This window comes from Malaya genurostris, chromosome 2 (assembly GCF_030247185.1).
Source record: "Malaya genurostris strain Urasoe2022 chromosome 2, Malgen_1.1, whole genome shotgun sequence".
Lineage (NCBI taxonomy): Eukaryota > Metazoa > Arthropoda > Insecta > Diptera > Culicidae > Malaya > Malaya genurostris.
The window spans coordinates 170,563,516-170,588,520 of NC_080571.1; the positions used below are offsets into that span (position 1 = coordinate 170,563,516).

Sequence of the window (25,005 nt, forward strand, 5' to 3'; positions counted from 1 at the left end):
TTTTTTGAAAACTAAGGAAATATATGGAATCGCTTATTCGAAAGCTAAGGAAAAGACGCACATTTCATGACTTGGACGAATTTTTGTATCTTTATTAGATTTTACAGTATATTTTACAGTGAAAAACCTGTTTTAATCCACGTAGTGGTGTAATGATGCCTTTCTCATATCAATCATACATACATATATAGTACTGTGGTATTCTTCAAAATATTGTTCTTCGATTCTTGAAGGAATAACTGAAATCGGTTTGTTTGACCGTCTACTGATAAAAACTATCAATTGGACAAGATTTGAGGTCGATTTAGAATTTTTTTACGGTTTTTCGCCCTTTTCAGTGATGGTATAAAAATTTTCACACATTTTACTCTACATTTCCGGATCAGGAAGTCGAATCCGTATGAAATTCAGGAATTCCATACGGGACCGCAGGACCTTTCATTTGAACCTAAGTTTGTGAAAATCGATCGAGCCATCTATGAGAAAAGTTAGAAAACATATTTTGATTGTTTTGCACATTTTACCCCATAACTCCGGAACCGGAAATCGTATCTTGAAATTCAGGAATTTAGTATGGGACTTAAAGAGCTTTCATTTGAATCAAAGTTTGTGAAAATCGGTTCAGCCATCTTCGAAAAAAGTTGGTGCATTTATTTTCACAATTTTTTGCACTTTTTACCCCATAATTCCGGAACCGGAATTCGAATCCAAATAATATTCAGCAACTTTATATGGGACCACAAAACCTTTCATTTGAATCTAAGTTTGTGTAAATCGGTTCAGCCATCTCCGATAAAGTTAGCGCAAAAAACGTTACATACACACACACGCACATATACACACACAGACATTTTGCGTATATATATATATATATATATATATATATATATATATATATATATATATATATATATATATATATATATATATATATATATATATATATATATATATATATATATATATATATATATATATATATATATATATATATATATTGGTTTGGATCTGATTTCCGGTTCCGGAGTTATGGGGTAAAATGTGCAAAAAAATCAAAATATGTTTTCTAACTTTTCTCATAGATGGCTCGATCGATTTGCACAAACTTAGGTTCAAATGAAAGGTCCTGCGGATCATTTTTTGATCACGAAGGAACTTGTCTTCTGAAGTCACGTGTCTGGACTACTGAAATTGCCACTAATGTATCGACCGAAGACGCAAATTTTATTAATAGTATTTGTGTGAATATTAAAACCACTGTTAAAGGAGTAAGGAAGAATATGAACCGCCCGACACTCATCGATTTGACCGCCTCCAGGAGCTTAACAGAAGATTTTACAGCCAGCCATAATAAAAAGATAATAAATTTCTCAAGGATTTGTTATTTGGAGGTAATGAGCTAGAAGCCCAAATTACGGCAATGCACATGAACGAAGAACAAAAGATTAATGACGTCACATATAGCTGAACTAAGTGAAAAAATAAATCAACAAACGAACCTCTTTGAGAAAAGGCAACGGTATACACGCGCCATGCTTTCAATGGTATACAAAAATTAAACCAAAAATTTACGATAGCCTATGCCAAAAATCTTATCCGATCATTCATTGGACACCATGATGTTGGCCAAACAACTGATAGAAAGCATCATCTTCCGACAAAGAAAACTAAACAATTATCCTATCACTTTAGAAGAAAAGTATGACTTTATTCGACAAATAAATAATCATCTTCCTAATGATAGTGATTATCCAATGGAACAAATTTGCAACCCAATACGAAGTCAACCTGAAAAACAGTACAAAAACAGTAACAATGAAATCCGTGATTATTTCGAAGGAATCATATGAAATATTCAGAGTGATGAGTATACCAGACCTCAAAAATAGGACAAGAATTTTCATTGATCCACCATAAATAGCAATTCACCAATACTACAAGTACTCCTATCCATCAGCAGATATAAAGCAATTAAACAAATCACATTTTTTGCACAAACGCACAACTATTCAAATGGAAATGACGTGTATTCCTGCCACTATATTTCACCAACATCCTATTGGAAACTCCACAACAACTAATCTACCGACCTGTTGCACAGAGGTAGTTTCATTATCTAGATTAAATACAATACTATATATCGCAGAAGACCCGAGCGCTATCACCATATGCTGTGGAACCGAATTAGAAGTCGTCACACATCCAATGGCGATTGTTGTACTAGATCCTGACTGCGAGCTTAGAACTAAACACAGCATGACACACGCTAGTATTGGTGGAACACCATTAGAAAGAAAAACATTTTTCAAAAACTCAAAAACAAATGCCGTTTTCAACAATCAACCTTCTGGAACCAATGGAAACTACAGAAGAACCTTTGACTACACATGAATCACCCAATCACCAGCAGAAAACATCTAAGAACGACCATGGCCCAATATGCATCCTCACGGTTATCCTGGCAATTATATCAACAGTGCTCATCGCAGCTATAGTTATCAGTACGATCTACTATAACAAAAACAGCGGACGACGACAAATTACGAAACGACCAACGTTCAAAATGACGCGTAGAAGACCACCAAGAAAGATAACATCCATAAGCGATGGAGCAGTTTAGGTTGTATAACAAAATTTAAATTCGTTGTAGAAAATATCAAAGTAGATAATCAGAAACACACTATGAAAGACTTAACTTATAACGAGCGTAAACAAATAATGCATAATTAAGTTATATAAGGTACTCGTACGCAAAGAAAACATTGACTAGCAATGAACTATGAAGCGTCGGCAGATTGTTCTTGTAAGATCTATTGGATGGACTTACGGGGCCCGGTATATCGCCGACGCAAACCTTAAATCCAAAACAAAATCAGCTGTTATTACCGAAACACTCGTTCATTCATGATTAAACAAACTTTGACCGCAATAATTCATACGACTAGTACTTGCTACACACCGCGAGGAAGAATCAAATTACATCAATTGCACTTGGCGTTGAGTCCGGTCGGTCACATAGTAAAACAGACAAATTATGCTAAGTCTCGATGCCGATGCCATTGTCGCACCGCGATATATTGATACATATATTCAATAACTTAAGCGGCGCAATGTAGGAACATAAAGAATCATTTAAATGTTCAATGTACTTATATATATTTGTAAATAATTGGCATCAAGAAATTTAGATATAAAAACGAAAAAAATATCAATAACCACAGTCAAAATCCAAGCTCATTCAGCAAACATTCGTTTCCGAAACACCGGAGCTCTTCGGTGCTTTTTCACTTTACATCCCTTGGTCTATCTACTTCCTTGTTTGTAACGCAGGCGGGGAATCAGATTAACCACACGACCAGACTTAGTATCGGTTTGTTACGCAGGATGGTACTAACTGGACAGGCGCTACAAACTATCGAATCAATCTAGACTAAGAGGTGGCTTGTACCGCAGGACATTTCTAACTAGAACATTGCTCGAACGTCGTAAGAACGCTCAACCGGCTGGCGATAGGCATCATTACACCACTAGGTGGATTAAAACAGGTTTTTCACTGTAAAATCTAATAAAGATACAAAAATTCGTCCAAGACATGAAATGTGCGTCTTTTCCTTAGTTTTCAAATAAGCGATTCCATAAATTTCCGAGAAAAAAAAACGAGTAGAATAGGGACAAAGGACAACATAGTGTTCCAGAAAAAGTTTTACAATTTTCGAAACGATTTTCAAAAAATTTCTCTGCTTTTACATAATCTTTCGAACATTTGTATCTGACTAAAATATTGGACAGAGAAAATACTTTCCTAGCCCACTCGTACAATTCATTCGCGGTCGAAATTTGACAATCATTAATCATTTGTAAACTTGCGCGACGTGCCATTCTTTTGATAGTTCCTCCAGCACCGTCGCATGGCCCTTTTCCATGAGCCGTCGCGTGAAAATTCCACTGTGCAAACGATGAAAATCATTAATTGCTGAGGAGCGCCGTCAGAAAAATAGATGCACTTGCGTATATATGGATAGTATTGTGAAAAATATTGATTAAGAGCTTCGAGAAAAACATACACAGCTATTGCCTCATGTTTCTTGTAATCAGAATGTCACTAATGTTTTATAATCGATTTTGCTGTTCTTTTTATAATAGAAAACAAATATATTCGCTTGGTCGTTGTTCCAATGAAAGCCAGTTATGGCATTTTGAATAACGAAGGCGTAAGTTTCATAAACCATTCTTTGAGCGTGACTTTTTTTACTTAATTCTTTTTGAAAACTACGTGAATTTTTTTTGACATCTGATCATTAGTTGGACATTTTTACATTGCCCAAAAAACATTTTTCACTAGGGTTTTCACATAAAAAATGTAGCAAAATATCTTTGTAGTGGCATACACGCTAATCGTTGCTGATCATTAATTTGACCAGTTGACTGCCAGAAAACAACGAGAATAGTAACGTTACAGGAAACAAACGGAGATGTTTCCGTTTATTACCTGAAGTCATCAGTCTCATATTTTCGTGAATGGGACACAGACAAACATTGTGCGTCCCACCAGTTCCAGCAAAAACACAGTGCTCTGGTCGGAGTGAGCAGAATTTTGAAAAGTTTATTTTGATCCCTTCATTTCAACCTATGAATCGTTGATAAACGTCTTTAAGATTCCCAAAAAATATTCTTTTTACCTTTTTTATATACATAAAAAATAGGTATAGAATTCGCTCATACTTTAGAAAAATTTTCCGAGGCCCGGAGGGCCGAATGTTATATACCAATCGATTCAGCTCGACGAACTGCTCAAATTTTGAGTTATACGAAGTTTTATGTCAAAATTTTCAGTTTTTTTGACAGTATATGTCACACTAGACCTCGAATCCTGAATATGTTTACAACATAGATTCCGCACATTAATAGCTATCCAAAAAGTAATAGATTGTTTAAATCCGTCCATTTTTAACGTAAGCGTATAAGCGTTGTGAAAACGACTTTTCCCCCTATTCCAGCAGTAGTAGTTTTGAGCATTGTATGACAAAGCGATGCTTGGGAGCAACGTGAAACATGATTTTTTATACTGTTACATACAATTTTTGCCAAAAATACTGTGTACAGCATCCATTTTCATGACATTTTGCCTCGGACCGATTTTAGCATTGTTCGTTCTTGGCAACAGAATCGTTCGAATATGACATATGTAAATATGGCAGCATTTTGGATGTCAATGCTGCAGTACAAACTTTTTCTAACATTATGAGCTATGTTATTGATCGCTTTGTGCCTAAGCGATCCAGTCGGAAATCAACCAAACCGAATTGGCAATCCACCGAACTAAGACGTTTAAAAACAGTAAAACGGGCAGCATTGAAGCAATTTTCTAAGCATGGAGGATTTGTCTTACGGCAAAATTATGTGCAGATAAACCGAACGTACAAGAGGGCCGTGAAGCGTTGCCACGATAGTTATTTGCGGAACGTACAACGTAAACTAAAGTCGGATCCCAAAAAATTCTGGAGCTATGTCAACGAGCAAAGGAAAGAATCTGAGCTACCTTCGTCAATGCGTTACGGAGCATTCACAGGTTCAAGTCCGCAGGAGATTTGTCAGCTATTTTCTCAGAAGTTTGCTAGTGTTTTTTCTGATGAAAAATTGTTACCGCATCAAGTATCCCTTGCGGTGCAAAATGTGCCATTTCTTTATCAGTCCTTAAATGCGATCAATTTGGATGAAAACACTGTTCTGTTGGCAATCCGTAAAACAAAGGCTAGCACCCCTTTAGGGCCAGATGGTATACCGGCGATTGTTCTGCGAAAATGCTCTGCTAGTTTAGCAGCACCTCTTACGTCTTTGTTCCTCAAATCGCTAACTGCCGGAATATTTCCCGATCTGTGGAAGTCCTCTTTTATGTTTCCAGTTCATAAAAAAGGAAATAAAAAACTAGTTGACAACTACCGTGGGATTGCATTTCTCAGCGCCATTCCAAAGCTTTTTGAAAAGATCGTTCTTGAGCCAATTTTCAACCATTGTAAGCAGTATATTGTACACACTCAGCAAGGATTTATGCCAAAACGTTCTACTGCTACAAATCTGCTTTCGCTTACGAATTATGTTACAAATTCTATGTCCGTTGGTTATCAAACAGACGTCATTTACACGGATCTGTCGGCAGCCTTCGATAAAATAAATCACGCTATCGCCATTGCTAAACTAGACAAACTCGGTTTTGGCTCGAACGTACTTCGCTGGATTAATTCATACCTAAGCGATCGACGTCTTGCCGTAAGAATCGGTGACTGTGTATCTGATGAGTTTTGCGCTTCCTCCGGAATTCCACAAGGCAGTCATCTAGGACCACTGATATTCTTGCTGTACTTTAACGATGTGAATTTTGTCCTGGAAGGTCCGCGGCTTTCATTTGCTGATGATCTAAAAATGTATAACATAATCCGGAAAATAGATGATGCTGTATTCCTGCAACTCCAACTGTTAATTTTTGCTGACTGGTGTGAGATCAATCGAATGATTCTAAATCCCCAGAAATGTTCGATCATAACATTCACACGAACGAAAAATCCAGTTCGATTTGAATACTGCATTGGTGACACTCCAATTAAAAGGACGACATGTGTGAAAGATCTTGGCATCTTCCTCGATGAGCAACTGACGTTTAAGCAACATGTTAGCTACATAGTTGCAAAAGCTTCCCGATGCTTGGGATTTGTAATACGGATAACCAAAACTTTCAATGATATTTACTGCCTGAAAACTGTTTACTGTTCGCTGGTACGCTCTATTCTTGAATATTGCTCAGTGGTATAGAACCCTTACTACCTCAACGGTGCCAATCGGATCGCATCGATACAACGCAGATTTATTCGCTTTGCACTGCGCCGGTTGCCTTGGAATAATCCTCAACAGCTCCCGAGTTATGAAAGTCGAGCGATGTTAATTGGAATTGACACACTGCATGTTCGACGTGATTTATCACGAGCAATGACAATATCTGATATTTTAACTGATAGGATCGATTGCCCCGCACTTCTTAGCGAAATCAACCTCAACGTTCGATCACGTGTTCTTCGTAACAGTTTGTTCCTTCGCTTACCATTTCGTCGCACTAATTATGGAATTAACGGTGCTATTACAGGAATGCAGCGGTTCTTCAACAGAGTTTCATCAGGATTTGATTTCCATCTGCCACGCCGTGCCATACGATCTAATTTTTTATATATACTAAGAAATAATCATTTGGACTAAATTATGTCTGTTGATTCAAATAAATAAATAAATTAATAAATTTTCGAGTTGAAAGCAATTCCATAACTATAGTGATTTAAACTACTTACAGCAATAAAAGGCGGAAGAACATTACACCCATATACCATTTGAATCAGTTTGTCCAGATCAGCAAATGCGGGCGTGAAAAATAATTTCATTCAATTTTCTCGGAGAATACTCAACCGTTTTTTACAAACTCAGGTTTGTATGAAAAGTCGTATGCTCCCAAACAATGTTCCTGCATTACGTTTGGATCCAACTTCTGGTTCCGGAACTACAGGATGATATGTGAAACGAAATTAAATTTGTGTAACTCATTTTTATCGTAGATGGCTGAACCGATTCAATGAAAAGTTTTAAGAACCTATAAAACATCTTGCTTTTCAGCCAGATCCAACTTCCGGTTTATGAGATACATGGTGATTAGTATAAAAATGTCCATTTCACATAAATTAATGAGGTTTATCGGGTCTGCTGATTTGAATAGTCGACAACCAAATAAACTTATTTCAATTTTAGCGGTATTCAATTTTCGATCCGGAAGGCATCCAAAAATTTAACTCGCACTACAATTTCTCAAAGATGTCTACACCGATTTTCAAACATTTTGAATCGAATGTGAACTATACAGCTCCTCAGGTGAATTTAACTGATTTCGATTAAACCGACTTTCGAATTCCGGTTCCAGTATCGAATCGTTCCCCAAAGCTCAATCGTTTTCTTGAAAGAAGGCCCAATCGAATTTCAAACACAAAAATTCAAATTAAAGTATTTATGGTCCCATGCATAATTAATGAATTTTATCCGATTCTGAAATTACAGAGATGAGTTTTTAAAATTCAAATCGATATAGAAGATGATAATTCCAAAAAACTTCAAAATTGGACTCGAAACTATTACAATTTAATCGTCATATTTTTTTTCATACGTATCGGTTTGGGTTATGCTGGTTCCTGAATACCGGCTCTGGAAGTACCTCAAAAACCCGTAAACTCTAAAGTGGAACCTACTTCGACATATCATGAAATGTTCAATCGATTGTCACACTTTTAGATTCAAATTCGATCCGATTTGCAGTTTCGACATTATAGAGTAATGATTGATGATTATAATCTCAAATTCCCGCTTAAAAATATATTCATGCAAAAAACACATGCGGATTGATAAAAACAGGATTCATCTCACTGCTAGGTGGATCAAGCACGTTTTTGAATTATGCATTTTTCCCATCAATTTTTACTAATTTCGTGTCCTTTTGACCTGGCATCATAACACTTGCATAGTCACGTTCGTAAAATTGTTTGACTTCAATTACTATTTCAGGGGAAAATTGTTTTTTTTTTAATATCAATATTCATGATTTTAAATAAAAAGACATCAAGAGTTTGATAAAAAAAAATTTGATGTTCATCGTATGCGCTATCTTACGAATACTCCAGTTTTTTGGCAAAACAGTTAAAATTCTTATTTTTTCCTATTTAACTGCATCTTTAGCATGAAATTTTTGTTTCAATTCAGTAAGAGAACCAGAAGACAAATATGGTTCATTCTAAAAAGGCAATCAATATTTTAAAATTTGAGAAATTCAATGTTATAATGTAAGTAAATGTAAGAATTACTTCTGTATAGTCGCTGAATATAGACACATTGTCATAATTGTCATCAGTCTCAGAAGATTCAGAATCTGTGATCATTATTACATCAGCAGAATTTTCCCTCAAAGCTGAATAGTGAAAATTGCATCATTTCGCAAGTTTTCCAAAATTGTATGCCATCATTATTTTAATACACACGTAAATCCTTTGCAAAACTTTATTCGTTTTCTGCCTACACGGTGCACACAAAACATTATTTGCCTGCAAAAAATCAAATTTCTCAAGGAGGGAAGAAGAAACCCGACGCAACGAATGTTTTTGATTTTTGCTAACATGTGTATCAATATTAAATGGATTGCAGCAACGATTTTTGAATTTTGAATTCATTTTTACACCGCGGTCTTAACTGAAACATTGATAACAATAAACTGACAAAGTTAGGATTCGATCTGTGGTGCGACATGTGTCGACAAGTTAAAGGCGCATTAGGCCGATCTGACCGATCCGAGCTCTCCGGCGTTGACTTTTTCTCTGCTTCGGCTATGGTTGAGCTGGACATGCCCACAACTGCATGTGCAGCTCAGCCATAGCCGAAGCAGAAAAAAGGTCAACGTTGGAGAGCTCGGATCGGTCGGATCGGCATAATGCGGATAGCCTTTTAAGCCCGTATCCGAGCGAATTGCGCTGGGGTACGCTCCACTTCCACTCTGAAACTTTACCAAGAGTGAGTTAGACCTCTAAGGCTTCTTTAAAAAAAAATAGGAACAAGTTTGAATTTTTTAATTTGTTTATTAATTTGTTAATTTTTTCATCATATTAACTTTAAAGATTGTTTTATGGAATCGCTGGGAAAGACGTTTTATGGAACGGCAAGGAAAAGACGCACATTTCATGTCTTGGACGAATTTTCGTACCTTTTTTAGATTTTACATTATTGGTATATACCGGTATTTACAAGATAATGCTTCTTGTTTTAGTGTAGTGTATTTATTGTAAAATTATGACAGTTTCAAGCTTCAACATCTTGCTGGATAATCTTGAGGTTTCGTTGATCAAGACGAGATTTTCAAATAAGTTCTGCTTTCAGCAGGACAGCGAGAATTTTGGATCGATTTTAGAAAGAACAGGCTATACTAATAAAGACTAGAAGCTACGCTGTTGGTGTATTCCAACATGAAATTAAAATTTTCAACATTTGCCGCAATAAAAGCTTACTCCAACTAAACGTTTACAAATGTGTTTCAATATAGTTTAGTATAAATATCATGTCTCCTTCTATTAACATAAATTTAGGAAACCTGTTGAAAAATGTACGATTATTAGAGACCTAGGCGTAATTTTAGACTCAAAACTTACTTTCGTGGAGTATTATAATACAATTGTCAATAAAGCAAATAGTATGTAAGGCTTCTATAAACGTTTCATTAAAATTATTATATACAACTTATGTCAGGCCAATTTTGGAATACTGCAGCATAGTATGGAACCCATGTACCTCAATACACGAAGGATGTATCGAATCTATCCAAAAATAATTTCTACTGTATGCGCATCGTAGACTAAACTGGACTACATTACCTCTTCCATCATATAAGGCGCGTTGTACGCTCAAAAAGTTACAAACAGTCTAAGAACGCCGCAAAGCTACGGGGTGAAAAAGTGGCGTCCTCGGCACTTGACCATGCGTTTCTAGAATTTGTAACGGTTTGGGAATTATTATGTTTATGAGTTGCCTTGTGGTGTTTTGTCCAACGATTTTTTTAACGTTTGTATAAAATACAACGAAACCATACACTCAGCTACCTCATATAAACCTAATGAAATTATCTTCAACCAAACGAATACAATACACCCACGCGACATAACACAAGCCGCCCAGAATATATTCTCCAAAACCCGAAACCACTTAAAAAGAAGTCAAATAAACATGACTAAATACAACGACACAAAAGAACACCCCCCAGAAATTAAATTAAATGATGATGTTTTTATAAAAAAGATAACTAGAAAGAAAACTAACCCCAGATTTACAGAATCAGAATGTTTAAGTAACAACGAAAAAACATTTGCAATTAAACGAAATGTTAAAAGAAACAAGAGCAAATTAAAACCGACAAGAAACAAGAGATAACTCCACTAATATTTTCCTTTCTCGTTTCAGGAACCATTGATACAATACAAAAAATATCTAAAGAAAATGAAGAGACGTACTACGAAACCGCCCACTGAAAGCAGCCTACACTAACCAAAATACCAGCATTCTCGTCTTTTCAGCTCAACAAAAAGAAACAACAAACCCTAGTATCAATTTTTTCTCCCTTCATTGAATACCAAGATGCAAATTATAACTATCTTATTTTTAGTAACAGGAACATTATGTCAGAACCTAGGAATCACAGACTTGAACGAGAAGAATATCTTGATGATGATATTAATAAAATGTAGGATGTAAATAGGGAACACTCAAATTATACATCCTATAAACTTAACAAATTTAGACAGTACTATATATATTTTGTGGCTGCTCGGCCATCCATGGAAGTTGACCATCAATGTCAACTTCCTTCTCTGAGCAGCCTAGATAGCCGTGTAGTGTCGGTAGCGGTTTCCCAACTGGCTAAGAATGTCAAATTGTCAAATTTATTCCTAAAGGCGGTCGCGACACTTATGAGGAAGCGAAGAGTTTCAGGCCTATCAGTCTTAGCTCATTCTTAAAACAGTGGAACGCATAGTCGATCACTATATCAGGAATGTTAATTTGGGCGTGCATCCGCTACATGGCATGCAACATGCTTACCAGCGTGGAAAGTCCACTACAATCCTGTTACATGATGTTGTGTACAACATTGAAAAAGCTTTCTCACAAAAGCAATCTTACTTGGGAGTTTTCCTAGATATTGAAGGTGCCTTTGATAACGTGTCTTTCAATTCAATTCTGGAAGCAGCCCGTGGTCATGGCATACCTTCAAGTATCACAAATTTGATACACGCAATGCTTAGCAATCGACTTCTTTGATCATCGGCAAACAGAGATTAGAAAGCTGAGTGTCTGTGGGTGTCCTCAAGGTGGTGTACTATCCCCACTTTTATGGAACCTAGTCGCTGATGGTTTGTTAAGAAAACTTAATAACCTTGGATTTCCGACACAAGGTTTTGTCGACGATTATCATATATTGATGACCGGTATCAGCATTCACACTCTCTTTGATTTAATGCAACAACCCCTGCGATCTGTTGAACAATGGTGTTGTCAGGTTGGATTATCTGTAAATCCGGGCAAAACATCAATGGTGCTTTTCACTCATCGTAGGATAATCACAGGAGCTCGTCCGTTGCAGTTCTTTGGTTCAGAGGTCACTGTGGTCGATCAAGTTAAATACGTCGGGGTTATTCTTGACTCAAAACTGAATTCGTCTGCTCACATTGACTTCAGGATTAAAAGAGCTTGCATGGCTTTCGGCCAATGCAGACGAGCTTTTGGAAAATCATGGGGACCCAAACCCAGATATATTCATTGGATCTACACAACTTGTTAGACCAATTTTAGCATATGGATGTCTTGTATGGTGGCAGAAAGGAGAAGTCGCGACAGTTCTGTCAAAGCTAAACCATCTCCAAAGGATGGTCCTAATGGCGATGACAGGAGCATTAACGACAACTCCTACTGCTGCTCTAGAGGCACTACTGTGCATTAAACCACTACATGTGTTCCTAAAACAAGAAGCATTATCTTGTGCATACCGTCTTAAGGTTACAGGGCTTTGGAACAGTAACCCATTAGATTATGCTACCAGCCACACTAGCTTGTGGTCTCAAATGGTTACGTGGGATGAGTATTTACTCGCTACTAGTGACCTAACTCTCACATGCAGTTTTCCTTTCAAAACAATCAACGTGAGTAATGGTTGTCTGGTTGTCTGGAACGACAACTTGATGAACACATAGTTTGTTATACGGACGGTTCTCTGTTGAATGGTCGTGCTGGTGCTGGTGTCTACTGTCGTGAAATGAGGCTGGAACAGTCTCATTCACTTGGTAGATACTGTACTGTGTTCCAAGCAGAAATCTACGCAATTCTGTGTGGAGTACAATCGGCACTTCAGCAGAGGATCTGTGGTAAACGAATTTATTTTTGTTCCGACAGTCAGGTAGCCTTAAGGTAGCGCTTCGTCGTGGTCAAGTCGAAGCGAGACAACTCACTGCTTCCTCTTGCTTTGTCGTCGAAATTTCACTCTAAATTGCAAATTTCTCCAATACTAACCCGATTCACGAAAAATCAAAAACATACGATTGTAGGTAAATGATTTTACTGTGCATTTGGCGAAAAATATTAGTTAGTAAGCTTTTCTTTCGCGAGATTTCGTGCGAGTTTTGTTAAACCTTTTGTTTTCCTTTTTCCATTTCTCGCTATAAACAACTCGCATATGTAGGGATGTGCTACGTTTTCAACAAAGCTCAAAGCTAGTAGCGATGAAAATCAGTACTGATTTCTGGTTCTATTGAAACATGAATAGAAATTATTTTACAAAGTAGTAACACTTACTTACGTTTTCTACTCATCTTTTTTCAACGTTTACACAGAGAGAACGGACAACGAAAACAAAAGAAATGTTGTTAGCGTCTACCGCATGTGGCATTTTTCACACCCCAATGCATGCGTTGACATTGTGTGCGTGCGAAAGAATAAGGAAAAACTCATTTATTTTTAAAACTCGCACGAAATCTTTCGATAAAAACGTTTATCAGGCACAGTTTATATACGAATCGATAGAAAAATTAATTATCTAGAATCGTATGTTCTTGGAATTTCCGTTTTCTTTACCGTTTTCTCACAATTTTGGGTAAAGTGCGTGAAACCCCGGGATAGGCAACGAACTCCCGTGACCACGGCGAAGCGCTACCTTAAAAGCACTCAGTTCGAATGACTCACGGTCGAATCTAGTGATCGCATGTCGAACTCAAATTAAAGACCTCAGCATTTCAAATGCTGTTTACTTCTTATGGGTAAACGGCCATTCTGGTATTACTGGAAATGAATGGGCTGATGAGTTGGCTAGAGCTGGTGCAACGAATGATTTCGTTGGTCCTGAACCAGCTTTACCACTTTCAACTAGTTGGATAAAGCACAAGATTCGTTCTTGGGCTGCATCCAAACATGCCAGCTACTGGCGCAGCTTGCAAGCTTGCGCTCAGACAAAACCATTTCTACCAGATTTAAATCTGAAAATGTCAAAGTGTCTACTGCATTTCTCCAAGCATCATTGCCGTATTCTGGTCAGAGCTCTGACTGGACATTGCAAACTCAATGATCACATGGCTACTATTCAACGTGCTGAGTATTATTCGTGTGATTTGTGTGAATGCGATTATGGTACTTCATACCATCTGATATGTAACTGTCCCGCATTGACGCAGCAACGTATCCGGGTTTTTGGTTCTCCATACATGGTTGAGTCTGTGTATGCGGAGCTAAACTTGAAGGATATTCTCTCGTTTCTCACCCAATGTGGTAAGGAACTATAGTCAGATGGGTTCATCGTTCTTCCTGGAGTGAATGAATTCCTTCTGTATTCACCTTAAATAGGGTTTAGCAGATTGTTTGGCATCCTTTAGGGGGTACCGAATTTACTTCTGCTCGTACATACTGCGAATCATTCTGCATTCTTCCGGGAGTGCAGAATGGTGTCGCTTTTGTAAGATCTCTAAATCCTCTCGGGGGTTGGAGGTTTTATTAACAGCAGACTATTCGGGACCTCGTAGAGGTTCAGAATTTACTTCCGCTTCCACTAAATGTGATCCTCAGCAGCTTGTTCAGCATCCCTTAGGGGTTTAGGAATTTACTTCTGCTTTTATGTGTTTTTGTGTCGTCAATTTTTCCCATCCTCCTAGTCCAACCCTTACCATTTCCTTTCAATCCTTCCCTCTTATATATCGGGAAAATGATGCTAAAAACAAATTGATGTCAAGGCACAAATCTCCAAATATCAAGGGGAACATGCCATTTGATTTAATTTGTTCTGATAACAAATCTAGACAGTACTATTCAAACATTGACCAAAATAGCATACAAAAAAATCTCGGATTTTTTTGTATTATATAGGATAGATTAGGAATACATATATTAATTTCTATCAGATCAGACCAGAAACAAACCACAGATTCAAGAGATGGGACACACTAACACACTGTCAAAGGATTCAACAACTAACAAACAATATAAATAGCATAGCAGAAAACTACCACTCCAACCAGCTAGTTCTCACCGAACTAGATACAATTACGCTGATCTTGAACGTGGACACAATAAACAAAATATTACTAGACATCCAGGACGCGATACTATTATCGAAAACTGCAACAGCCAACAGTAGAATGTTTTTTTTTTATTTAAAGGACATTTTTATTCAGGCCTATTTGCGTACAAGCTTTACGTGGCCGATTGAGCCGATTTTGTAAATAATTTTTTTTTTGTATTTGATCTCGTTGTCATCCTTTTTCTAGAGAGGGAGGAGCTTCCATTTCCCTCCTGCGATGATTGAGGGGCACTTTGTTCGTGGCTCGTCTCGTCGTCCATTGACGCATCGGTGGCATTGTCGATTTCCGTCTTCTTTTCGTTTTCCTTGTTATTCGTAGTCTTGTTCTCGTTGCTAGTTACTGTAGAAGCGCCGTGTTGTACATTGGTTGCAGTTGCTGTTTGGTTAGATGGTGAAGGTGTTTTTGAAACAGGAACACTGCATTCACTAGTTTCCGTTGTTGAGCGGTTGTCCTTGTTTTGTCGTGAATACGACTTACTTTACTATGGGGTGCCTTTTTAAAATTTACCATCTGAGAGAGTGATAAGTTTTTGATCGTGAATATCTCTTGTTGTATCTAACGAATCTACATAATTTTTGCTACATGCCATCGGAAATATGATCACAATTTTATGATAAATATTCTGCTGTGTGACATAATCTCAAATAATTCAAAATTAAACATTTCTGAAATGTTTGGTACGAACGTGTATCAAAGAAGATAATTCATAAGGCGCGTTTGCTTTTCTCGTATTTTGAAAGCTCATATCTCAGTGATCTGTGAAAGGATTTATATAATCTAACTAATAAGAGAATCGAAATTTTTCAACTTAAGCGTGTAAAGAAAAAGCATTGAAGTATTTCAATAGTACACTGTTGTAAAACCTGTCTCATTTGACCCATGTCAACACCAGCCAATCAGAACGCGTTCTGAGGAAGAAAACAAAATATCTGCTGCTGTTCAATAAATCGTTCGAGGAAAATGTTTCGAACAGTGTTTAATATTTGGTCTTCTTCATCTGACAGGTTGAAATGTGCACTTTTCGCTGTGTGAAATTCACAGTAATCGAGATCAAGTAAAGCCTTCTTTGTTTTTGCGAAAAATGTGGAAAAGGGGAATGCTTGCATAATTCATACAATTGATCAACTAATTGATATTCGGAAGTGTTAAGGAACATGTCAGTTGTTTTCGTATTCACGACATCCAGTTATGTATCTGACATTACCCACCCGCCTTTTTGTTTGTTTTCGCAGTTTCAGTGCAAGGTTTGCCGTAGTGTGCAGGTTGTTCACAAAACTGACATGTAACCAGTTGATTTTCATACGTAATCAGCGTTTTACACGGATGTATTACATCTTGACCACAAACGATGTAAGATGGAATTGCTTTACGTAGTTGCATACGTACCGCTCGCACGCCATTCCGGATACCGGGGAAAAAATCCGCAATACTTCCCTTTCGATGGAAAGAACTTCACCGTACTGCGCCATGTTTTCCCGAACATACCCATCGCTAGTCTGCGCGGGGAAGGTCATACACGCGTACTTCTATTGCATTGTCCACCATGTACACAGGGATTTTATATTTAAAATTATCATGATCAACACTATGCACCTCGTTGTTAACCGAAGCGAATTCAATTGCATCTCTTTCACGTTTGAACATAATGTACACACAGTTAGACGCCTTGTTGAATTGAATTTCACTTACATTATTAGCGACTACATGTATTCGTTCTTTAAGCAAGATTTCATTTTCATTTGCTGCTGGTCTAACTTTGCAGCGCTTGAAATCAATACAAATTGAATTTGGTCTTATAGGCCAAGTTTCAGGCTTTGTTAAATCGTATTTGTCCAATTCGTACACTCTATTGTTCACTACACTGTATTGTCTTTGTTTCTGTTGTCTCGGCCGTAAACGATTTGCGACTGTGTCGGATGAGATGCGAGCACGAACTGGCAGTAAAATGTTATCATTCAAAGAAGTTAACACCATCAAACAAATACTACAAAACCAAGGAGTCACAGTAGACATCTCAGACGAAGCGTTTACATATGTTACACCCAAAATAGCTACTAGCAAGGACACACTCTTGTATATTCTACATGTTCCAAAACTACAGGAAAAGGAATCGGACATAATCCGTATTTTCGCTCTAAACAACAACAACTCAGCTATTAAAATCTATCCAATTCACCTCATCAAACATAAAAAAGAACTTTTTACAACAAGCAAACCAGAAGACTACGTTCAACTAAGCACATTCATCGAAAAGTTCCAAGGCAATTGCATTTATCCTATTATCAACAGAATGCAAAGCCCCTGTATAACCAAAACCAAAACCGGTACCGAAGCAAAACTTAAAACTTTGAATGATAATATTTTACCAAAACCGGTACCGAAGCAAAACTTAAAACTTTGAATGATAATATTTTACTGTTGGTTGTTGCAGTTTTCGATAATAGTATCGCGTCCTGGATGTCTAGTAATATTTTGTTTATTGTGTCCACGTTCAAGATCAGCGTAATTGTATCTAGTTCGGTGAGAACTAGCTGGTTGGAGTAGTAGTTTTCTGCTATGCTATTTATAGTGTTTGTTAATTGTTGAATTCTTTGACCCAGTTGCTCGTTAACCGTGAACTGCCTTTTATTTTCATCTATTAGTTTGTTCAGTGTTGCGTTGATTATCCTTAAGTCCTCTGCATCCGGGTTACCGATGATCCATTTCCACGTGGTGTGTCCCATCTCTTGAATCTGTGGTTTGTTTCTGGTCTGATCCGATAGAAATTACTATTTGTATTCCTAATCTTATGTTCTGGTATGTTTTTCAGAGTGTTGTTATCTGAGATCTTTTGATGTGGAACACATCTTTATTTTCTATATAGGGGTGCAAATCAGAAACTCAAAAAAAAAATACACGTAGAAATGTGGCCAGGTTTTAATCACTTACAGCTCAGTATTTTTTGAACCAATTATTAATATTATTTCATTATTTGATTGAAAATATTTCTATGATTCGATTTGAATGTATCAAGCCACGTATTTTCAATTATAAATGATTGAAATTTTGATTCGTAGCGAGCAGTGATCTATTTATATCTATTATAAATAGAAGTAAAATTATAGCTAACGTTTCAGTCCTACGCGTAGCATGCTAGATGCAGGTTGTTGCTAGGTCGTAAGACAAAAAGTGCCATAAAACAATTTGAAGCTTTAATTGGTTTGCTCTGAACTTGTGTCATGCAAGCTCGGATGAAATTCCATGTTATGTCGTTTCGCCTGAGAAATTGACAACTACCCAGGTTAAATTTTGAGTGCTTAAGATTAATTTCTAATTTATATAAGATGAACTTGATTGATAATGAGCAAAAGTTTATCGCTTCAACCGAAATCGCAGAATGGTAGAGAAACTTTAACGCTATAAAAATAACTGCTTTCATACAAAACTTGAACACAAGCTGATCCTTTTAGTTTTTGTATGCTATGTTGGTCAATGTTTGGATAGTACTGTCTAGATTTGTTAAGTTTATAGGATGTATAATTTGAGTGTTCCCTATTTTAATCCTGCATTTCCTTAGTTTCATCATCAATATAGGCTTCTCGTTCAAGTATGTGATTCCTAGGTTTTAACATAACGTTCCCGTTACTAAAAATAAGATAGTTATAATTTGCATCTTGGTATTGAATGAAGAGAGAAAAAATTGATACTAGGGTTTGATGTTTCTTATTGTTGAGCTGAAAAGAAGAGAATGCTGTTATTTTGGTTAGTGTAGGCTGCTTTCAGTGGCCGGTTTCGTAGTACCTCTCTTTATTTTCTATCTATTTTTTTGTATTGTATCAATGGTTCCTAAAACGAGAAAGGAAAATATTAGTGGAGTTATCTCTTGTTTCCTGTCCCTTTTAATTTGCTCTTGTTTCTTTTAACATTTCGTTAAATTGCAATTGTTTTTTCGTAGTTACTTAATCATTTTGGATCTGTAAATCTGGGGTCAGTTTTTTTCTAGTTATCTTTTTTATAAAAACATCATCATTTAATTTAATTGTGTTCTTTTGTGTCGTTGTATTTGGTCATGTTTATTTGACTTCTTTTTATGTGATTTCGGGTTTTGGATAATATATACTGGGTGGCTTGTGTTATGTCGCGTGGGTGTATTGTATTCGTTTGGTTGAAAGTGTGGTTTCATTAGGTTTACGACAAGTGCGATGATTTCTGGAGAATTCAGTTCGGGGAATTTATGCTTGTTTGTGTTGAACATCTCTATTATTGTTGTGTGAGTCTTTTCAACTTGGCCATTGGATTCTGATGAAGAGGCGAATTGTATTTGAATTCCGAGTTCACCTAGAAAACTTTTGATTTAGATGCTCGTAAATCAGGTTTCATGATCACAAATTAACAGTTTAGAAATATTGGGATAGTGCGTTTTGGATGTCTACAAAGTTTCGAGTTTGAATTTCGATAACGTAGAGGTGTTTCGAGAAAGCGTTTATTAGGGATAAGTAGTTGTGCTTGTCAATGCCAAAGATGTCCATATGGACCCTATGGAAAGGAGCTGGTTCTATTTGTCTGGGTGATATTTTGATGTTGTATGGTCGCCTTTCGTATTTGTGTTGAAGAGTATGCATGAATTTATGATTTTTCGATTTTTTTGTTATATTAGGGAAAAAGAAAGACCGTTTTATCTGGTTCTCTACTTCTTGTATGCCACGGTGGACACGCTAGTGTTCTCTTTTTATAATTTGATCTTGTCTCTCTTCACGGTCACGTCCTCTACTGTAATTTGTGTTATGACAAAGTGGGAGTTAGAGTTGAGAAGTGTTCTCTATACACATCCTGAATCATTCGCAACATATTTTCTGGGGCTTGTATGGCTGTCTGCCTTCCGTTATGACATGTTTTCAGAGCGTCTGTAATGGTTTCATGATTGAAAGAACCACGGCAGATAATTGTTCTTCTATAGTTTGGAAAAATTTGTTCGGTGATGTCTGGATTGAAGGTAGCTTCTTGTAATATTAATTAGTTTCCAAAGTTATTGATGAGTCTTTCGGTACAGTGGATGTAGAAGTCGTCGGACGTATCAACGGAGTGTGAGGTGTCTGGCAGGGTACACGGTGGGTTGTTGATTTGGGAGTCTATTGTGAATGTCCTAAATTGTCGGGTATATCTTCAATTTGTGGTATAAGGTGTTTGTCGTCTATAGTTACTTCGTTCAGTTTCCTATAATCTATAACTACGCGAAACTTCTTTTTGCCTGACGCATCGTTTTTTTTTGTGCAATCCATATAGGAGCGTTCCACGGTGAGTTTGAATGTGTTATTATTCCGTTCTCGAACATTTCTTGAATTTGCTCTTTAACGGTTTCTTAATGGATGTGTGGATAGCGATAGGTTTAAGTATAGATTGGTTTGTCGCTAGTTGTTTGGGTTTTATGCTTTATTTTGGTTGTCGAGGTCAGTTTTTCGTCTTCTTTTAATAGGACTTTATGATGGTCGGTCCGAATTAAGGTTTTTATGTTATCTTTGAATGTGCTGAATCTGCTTTTTGTCGTGAATACGACATACTTTACTATGGGACGCCTTTTCGAAATTTACCCTCTGAGAGAGTGATAAGTTTTCGATCGTGAATATCTCCTGTTGTATCTAATGAATCAACATAATTCTTGCTACATGCCATCGGAAATATGATCACAATTTTATGATAAAAATTTCAGTTGTGTGACATAATCTCAAATAGTTCAAAATTAAACTTTTCTGAAATGTTTGGTATAAACGAGTATCAAAGAGGATAATTCATAAGGCGCGTTTGCCTTTCTCGTATTTTGAAAGTTCATAACTCAGTGATCTGTGAAAGGATTCATATACTCTAACTGCCAATAGAATCGAAATTTTTTAACTTGAACGTGTATCGCAACAACATTGAAGTTTTTTAATAGTGCACTATTGAAAAACCAGTTTTATTTAACCTATGACAGCACCAGCCAATCAGAACGCGAGATGTCTGCATCTATACAAGAGCATCCATATAAAAGCTGAGTGGTTCAATTTTCCTACCATTTGCTGAGCAACTGTTCTCGAAACAAGACACACGAGAGCACCATCGACAACATCGAGCAACATCGGAAAAGGAATTTTGGAAAAGGGGCTGTCCGTACACCGCTACCAGTAGCAGGTATAAAATGAAATGTGATGTGAGAAATAGCGTCATTTAAGTTAAAGCAGCTACTCCGAACGCACGAGACACCGTCAGCACGATGACACCGAAAACCGGTAGAAAAGCAGCCAAAAAGTCAAGCAAGGCCCATTCAAAGCACTTTTTAGTGCTTTTCAGACAATTCAAAACACTTTTCAGTGCTAAAGATCATTATAAAGACCTAGTTGAATTTTGTCGCTTTCCAACCATTTTCTTAGAAACTGTTGCCGAAACAAGACACACACGAGAATCATCTCAGATCTCAATATTTCCTACCAAAAGATTCAACAAGATAGAACTTTAAATAATTTGCACCGTCACTAACACATTCAATTATGAACGGCAATGCGAAAATGATTATGTTGAACACATATTTATACTAGTATACAAATATGCCGTGCGAAACAGAGTTGCCATGTATACAGATCAATATGGATTTTTGTCGTGAATACTTTACTATGCGGCCGAAAACAAAAATGAACAAATTGTTAGAACAAAGGTTTCCACTTGATTTGCGCATTCTACTTTCCAGGCGTATCAGAACTGGCTAAACTTAAATCAATCTTAAATATTCCATTATCACAGTCGTCCTGAAAAGGACGGGTTTTTTCAACTCCTCGCCGTTACGGATGGCCAGCTGCAGATGGCGAGGGATGATTTTCGTTTTCTTGTTGTCACAGGCAGCGTTTCCGGCCAATTCCAAAACTTCAGTAGCCAAATACCCCATCACTGCTACCAGATAGATCGGTGCACCGGCACCGACATGCTCGGCGTAGTTTCCCTTCCGGATGGATTCTGCTAACTGGGAACTGCAGACCAGCACGGTTCGAGCGGGACTTTGCCTTGTCCTTAACTGTTTCTCCTGTGTGCGTGTTTCTGCGTAAAAATTCCACGAGATGCTGTTAACAGCTAGACAGTCAATTCAGTATTACCGCTCTACTAACTCTCTCTTTTATGTCGTCTCACTGTTTCCCGTTCTGTGAACAGGAAAAGGAATTTTGGAAAAGGTGCTGTCCGTACACCGCTGCCAGTAGCAGGTATAACATGAAATGTGATGTGAGAAATAGCGTCATTTAAGTTAAAGCAGCTACTCTGAACGCACGAGACACCGTCAGCACAATGACACCGAAAACCGGTAGAAAGGCAGCCATAAAATCCAGCAAGGCCCATTCAAAGCACTTTTCAGTGCTAAAGATCATCCTAAAGAACTAGTTGAATTTTGTCGCTTTCCTACAATTTTCAGAGCAACTGTTTCTGAAACAAGACACACAAGAGAACCATCTCAGATTTCAATATTTCCTACCAAAAGATTCATCAAGATGGAAATTAAAATAATTTGTACTATCACTAACACAGTCAATTACGAACGGCAATGCGAAAGCGAAAGTGATGATGTTGAACAGATCTTCATACTAGTATGGGGTCGTAACTAATCTGAACTTTAATGTAGGTGCATCGCTTCAATCTCTATTAGTGAAAAAGGAGAAAGCTTGCACAATTCATACAATCAATCAACTAACTGATATTCGGAAAAATGGTGGGAGCGTGTCAGTTTTTTAGTATTCACGACATCCAGTTATGTCTCTGACATTACCCACCCGTCTTTTGCAAAAGAAATCATATGTTTCGAAGTTGTTGACTTTGATTTGAATTTTCTTAAGTGGTAATTGTGGTTTTTTGGTACTGTTTGTTCTAAGAAGAACAGAAATAAATTTAGTTCTTGATTGGTATAAGCCAGATTCCACGAGTATGTTTTTGCATAGTTTTGTAGGTTTCGGGACGAACTAGTCTCCATTTCTGTTGCTTGAAAGAGTTATTATATGGTTGATACTTTTCTTCAGTAGGTAATATTTGCAATATAGTTGCAATCGATATTCGATATTGTTTCTGTTTTGTAGTTTATTACAGTATTTGTTTTAGCGAAGAATTCTGAGTCAATGATTCCGTCAAATAAGTTGTGAAAATTTGCTTCGTAATAGATTTGTTTGGGGATGTCAAAACCAAGTAAGTTGACTTCTTTTTTGCAATTGATAATGTGCGTGCCAGTGATATTTTTCAAGTTTGTATTTTTGATTATTTTTGTGTTGGGGATTATTCCCGGTTTAATGATATTCTTATTAGCTCCTGTATGTAAAAGCAATTTTATATTATCTTGTGTTTTTAATTTAATGTTCTGGGTTGATAACCAAAAATTCACTTCATTTTCCTCCTCTTCGTCTGACTTCTCCGAGTTGTCGGAATCGGCTACTGTTTCACTATTATTAATCGCTTTCTTGTTCAAAGTGAGCCTACTCCTGATCGATGGATCTATGTCCATGGGTATGGTGAATGGTTGTTGGTTGTAGAAAGGTTTTTTCGGTTCCGGCTATATCATATATCATTTGAGTTTGGCTGTTGGGGTTTGATTTTATGAATTTCGGCTGGTTCATATTATTCGCCGTTATTGCTTTGCTTCTAAATTTGCACAGGAAGGCGTATGCGTCTTCCGATTCTTTTGAGCGCGCCGCCTGTGCAAAACCAAAGTATAGTTCGCGAAGGCCGGCAATTAAGACTGCTAGTGCGTCCTCTTCTATGAAACTGTTAATTGCGTCCCAATGTATGCGATATTTTTCGTTTTGTTTTGAGAGTATTTTTATATTTTGGATGAGGTCTTTAGTCCGTTGATAGTACTTATGTACGCTTGTGTTTTCAGTCATTTTATTTTGCCATAACTGGCTCTTGTAAGTAAATAATTCCTGTCTCTCAGCTATGGCATTGGTTAGTATTCCCTTGATTTCTTCGAAAGATGTCGGGCTTCCGGCAAGACATAAAATGTCTTTTGTCTTACCCTCTATTTTATTGCTAACTGCTTGTAAATATATTTGGAATACCTGTTCGTTAACGGTAGGTCTAAGAATGTTGAGTATATTCTCGGCTGTGGTTAGCCAAGAATTTAGTTGGCTACGGTTGCCATCATAAGCTGGGATGGACTTGATAGGGTCGGGGATCCTGAATAGGTCCTTTTGGTTAAGCGTGGATATTGGTGGAGGATAAAAGGTGTCCTGTGTAGAGTTATTGTTATCTATTTTAGTGTTCATCGTCGCTAGCATGTTCTTATATTGCGTTTATTTACCAGTCATCGTGTTGATTGTTTGCGTCAACGCGTTCATTTGGCTAGCGAGTTGCTGCAAAAATTCGCTTTGATCTGTCGTTTCAGCCTTTTCTTATAATGTAAGGCCAATGAAAGATCAAAATTTTTTATTGGAACGTGGGAGTTTTGTTCTGAGTTCTCGCTATCGTCACTGTGTTAGTCGTCGCTATTAATCAGTCGATTCGCGAACAAGACTTCTGCTAGTCTTTTAATCATGTAGTATAAATAAGTAGAATGAAAACAGCGTCTATCTGGTAGTGCGTTGTAATCGGAGAAAGGGAGAGAGGAAGAAAAAAATAACGACTATCTGGTAGTGCGAGATTTTCTTGGACGGCGCCTATCTGGTAGAACGCTGTCAAAAAGATTTTGGCCTATTTGCAAGTGCACAGAATTTTCTCACAAATAACTACTCAAATGATTAACGTATAGTTACTCACGGTGCTGTCGTGTTCTGTTCGGCTGACGTTGCTGGTTGTCCAGATGGTTACATCCAGATAGAGAGGATCCTCAACTTGACGTACACACTTTCGAGAC

The 25,005-nt window shown here is 37.2% G+C and overlaps 1 protein-coding gene across 5 annotated transcripts in view; it reads right to left on the bottom strand.

Annotated features, from left to right (window-relative positions):
• Positions 1 to 25,005, bottom strand: part of LOC131432375 (integrator complex subunit 3 homolog) — an 821,606-nt gene that overhangs the window by 331,912 nt on the left and 464,689 nt on the right. Inside the window, exon 10 of one of the 5 annotated variants that reach the window (XM_058598611.1) lies at positions 18,977 to 19,001. The exons of the other annotated variants lie outside the window; for them this stretch is intronic. Within the exon in view, the coding sequence (XP_058454594.1) occupies positions 18,992 to 19,001 (10 nt within the window). The 3' untranslated portion in view covers positions 18,977 to 18,991. Of the gene's footprint in view, positions 1 to 18,976; positions 19,002 to 25,005 lie in introns of those variants that run through there. 5 annotated transcript variants of the gene reach the window in all.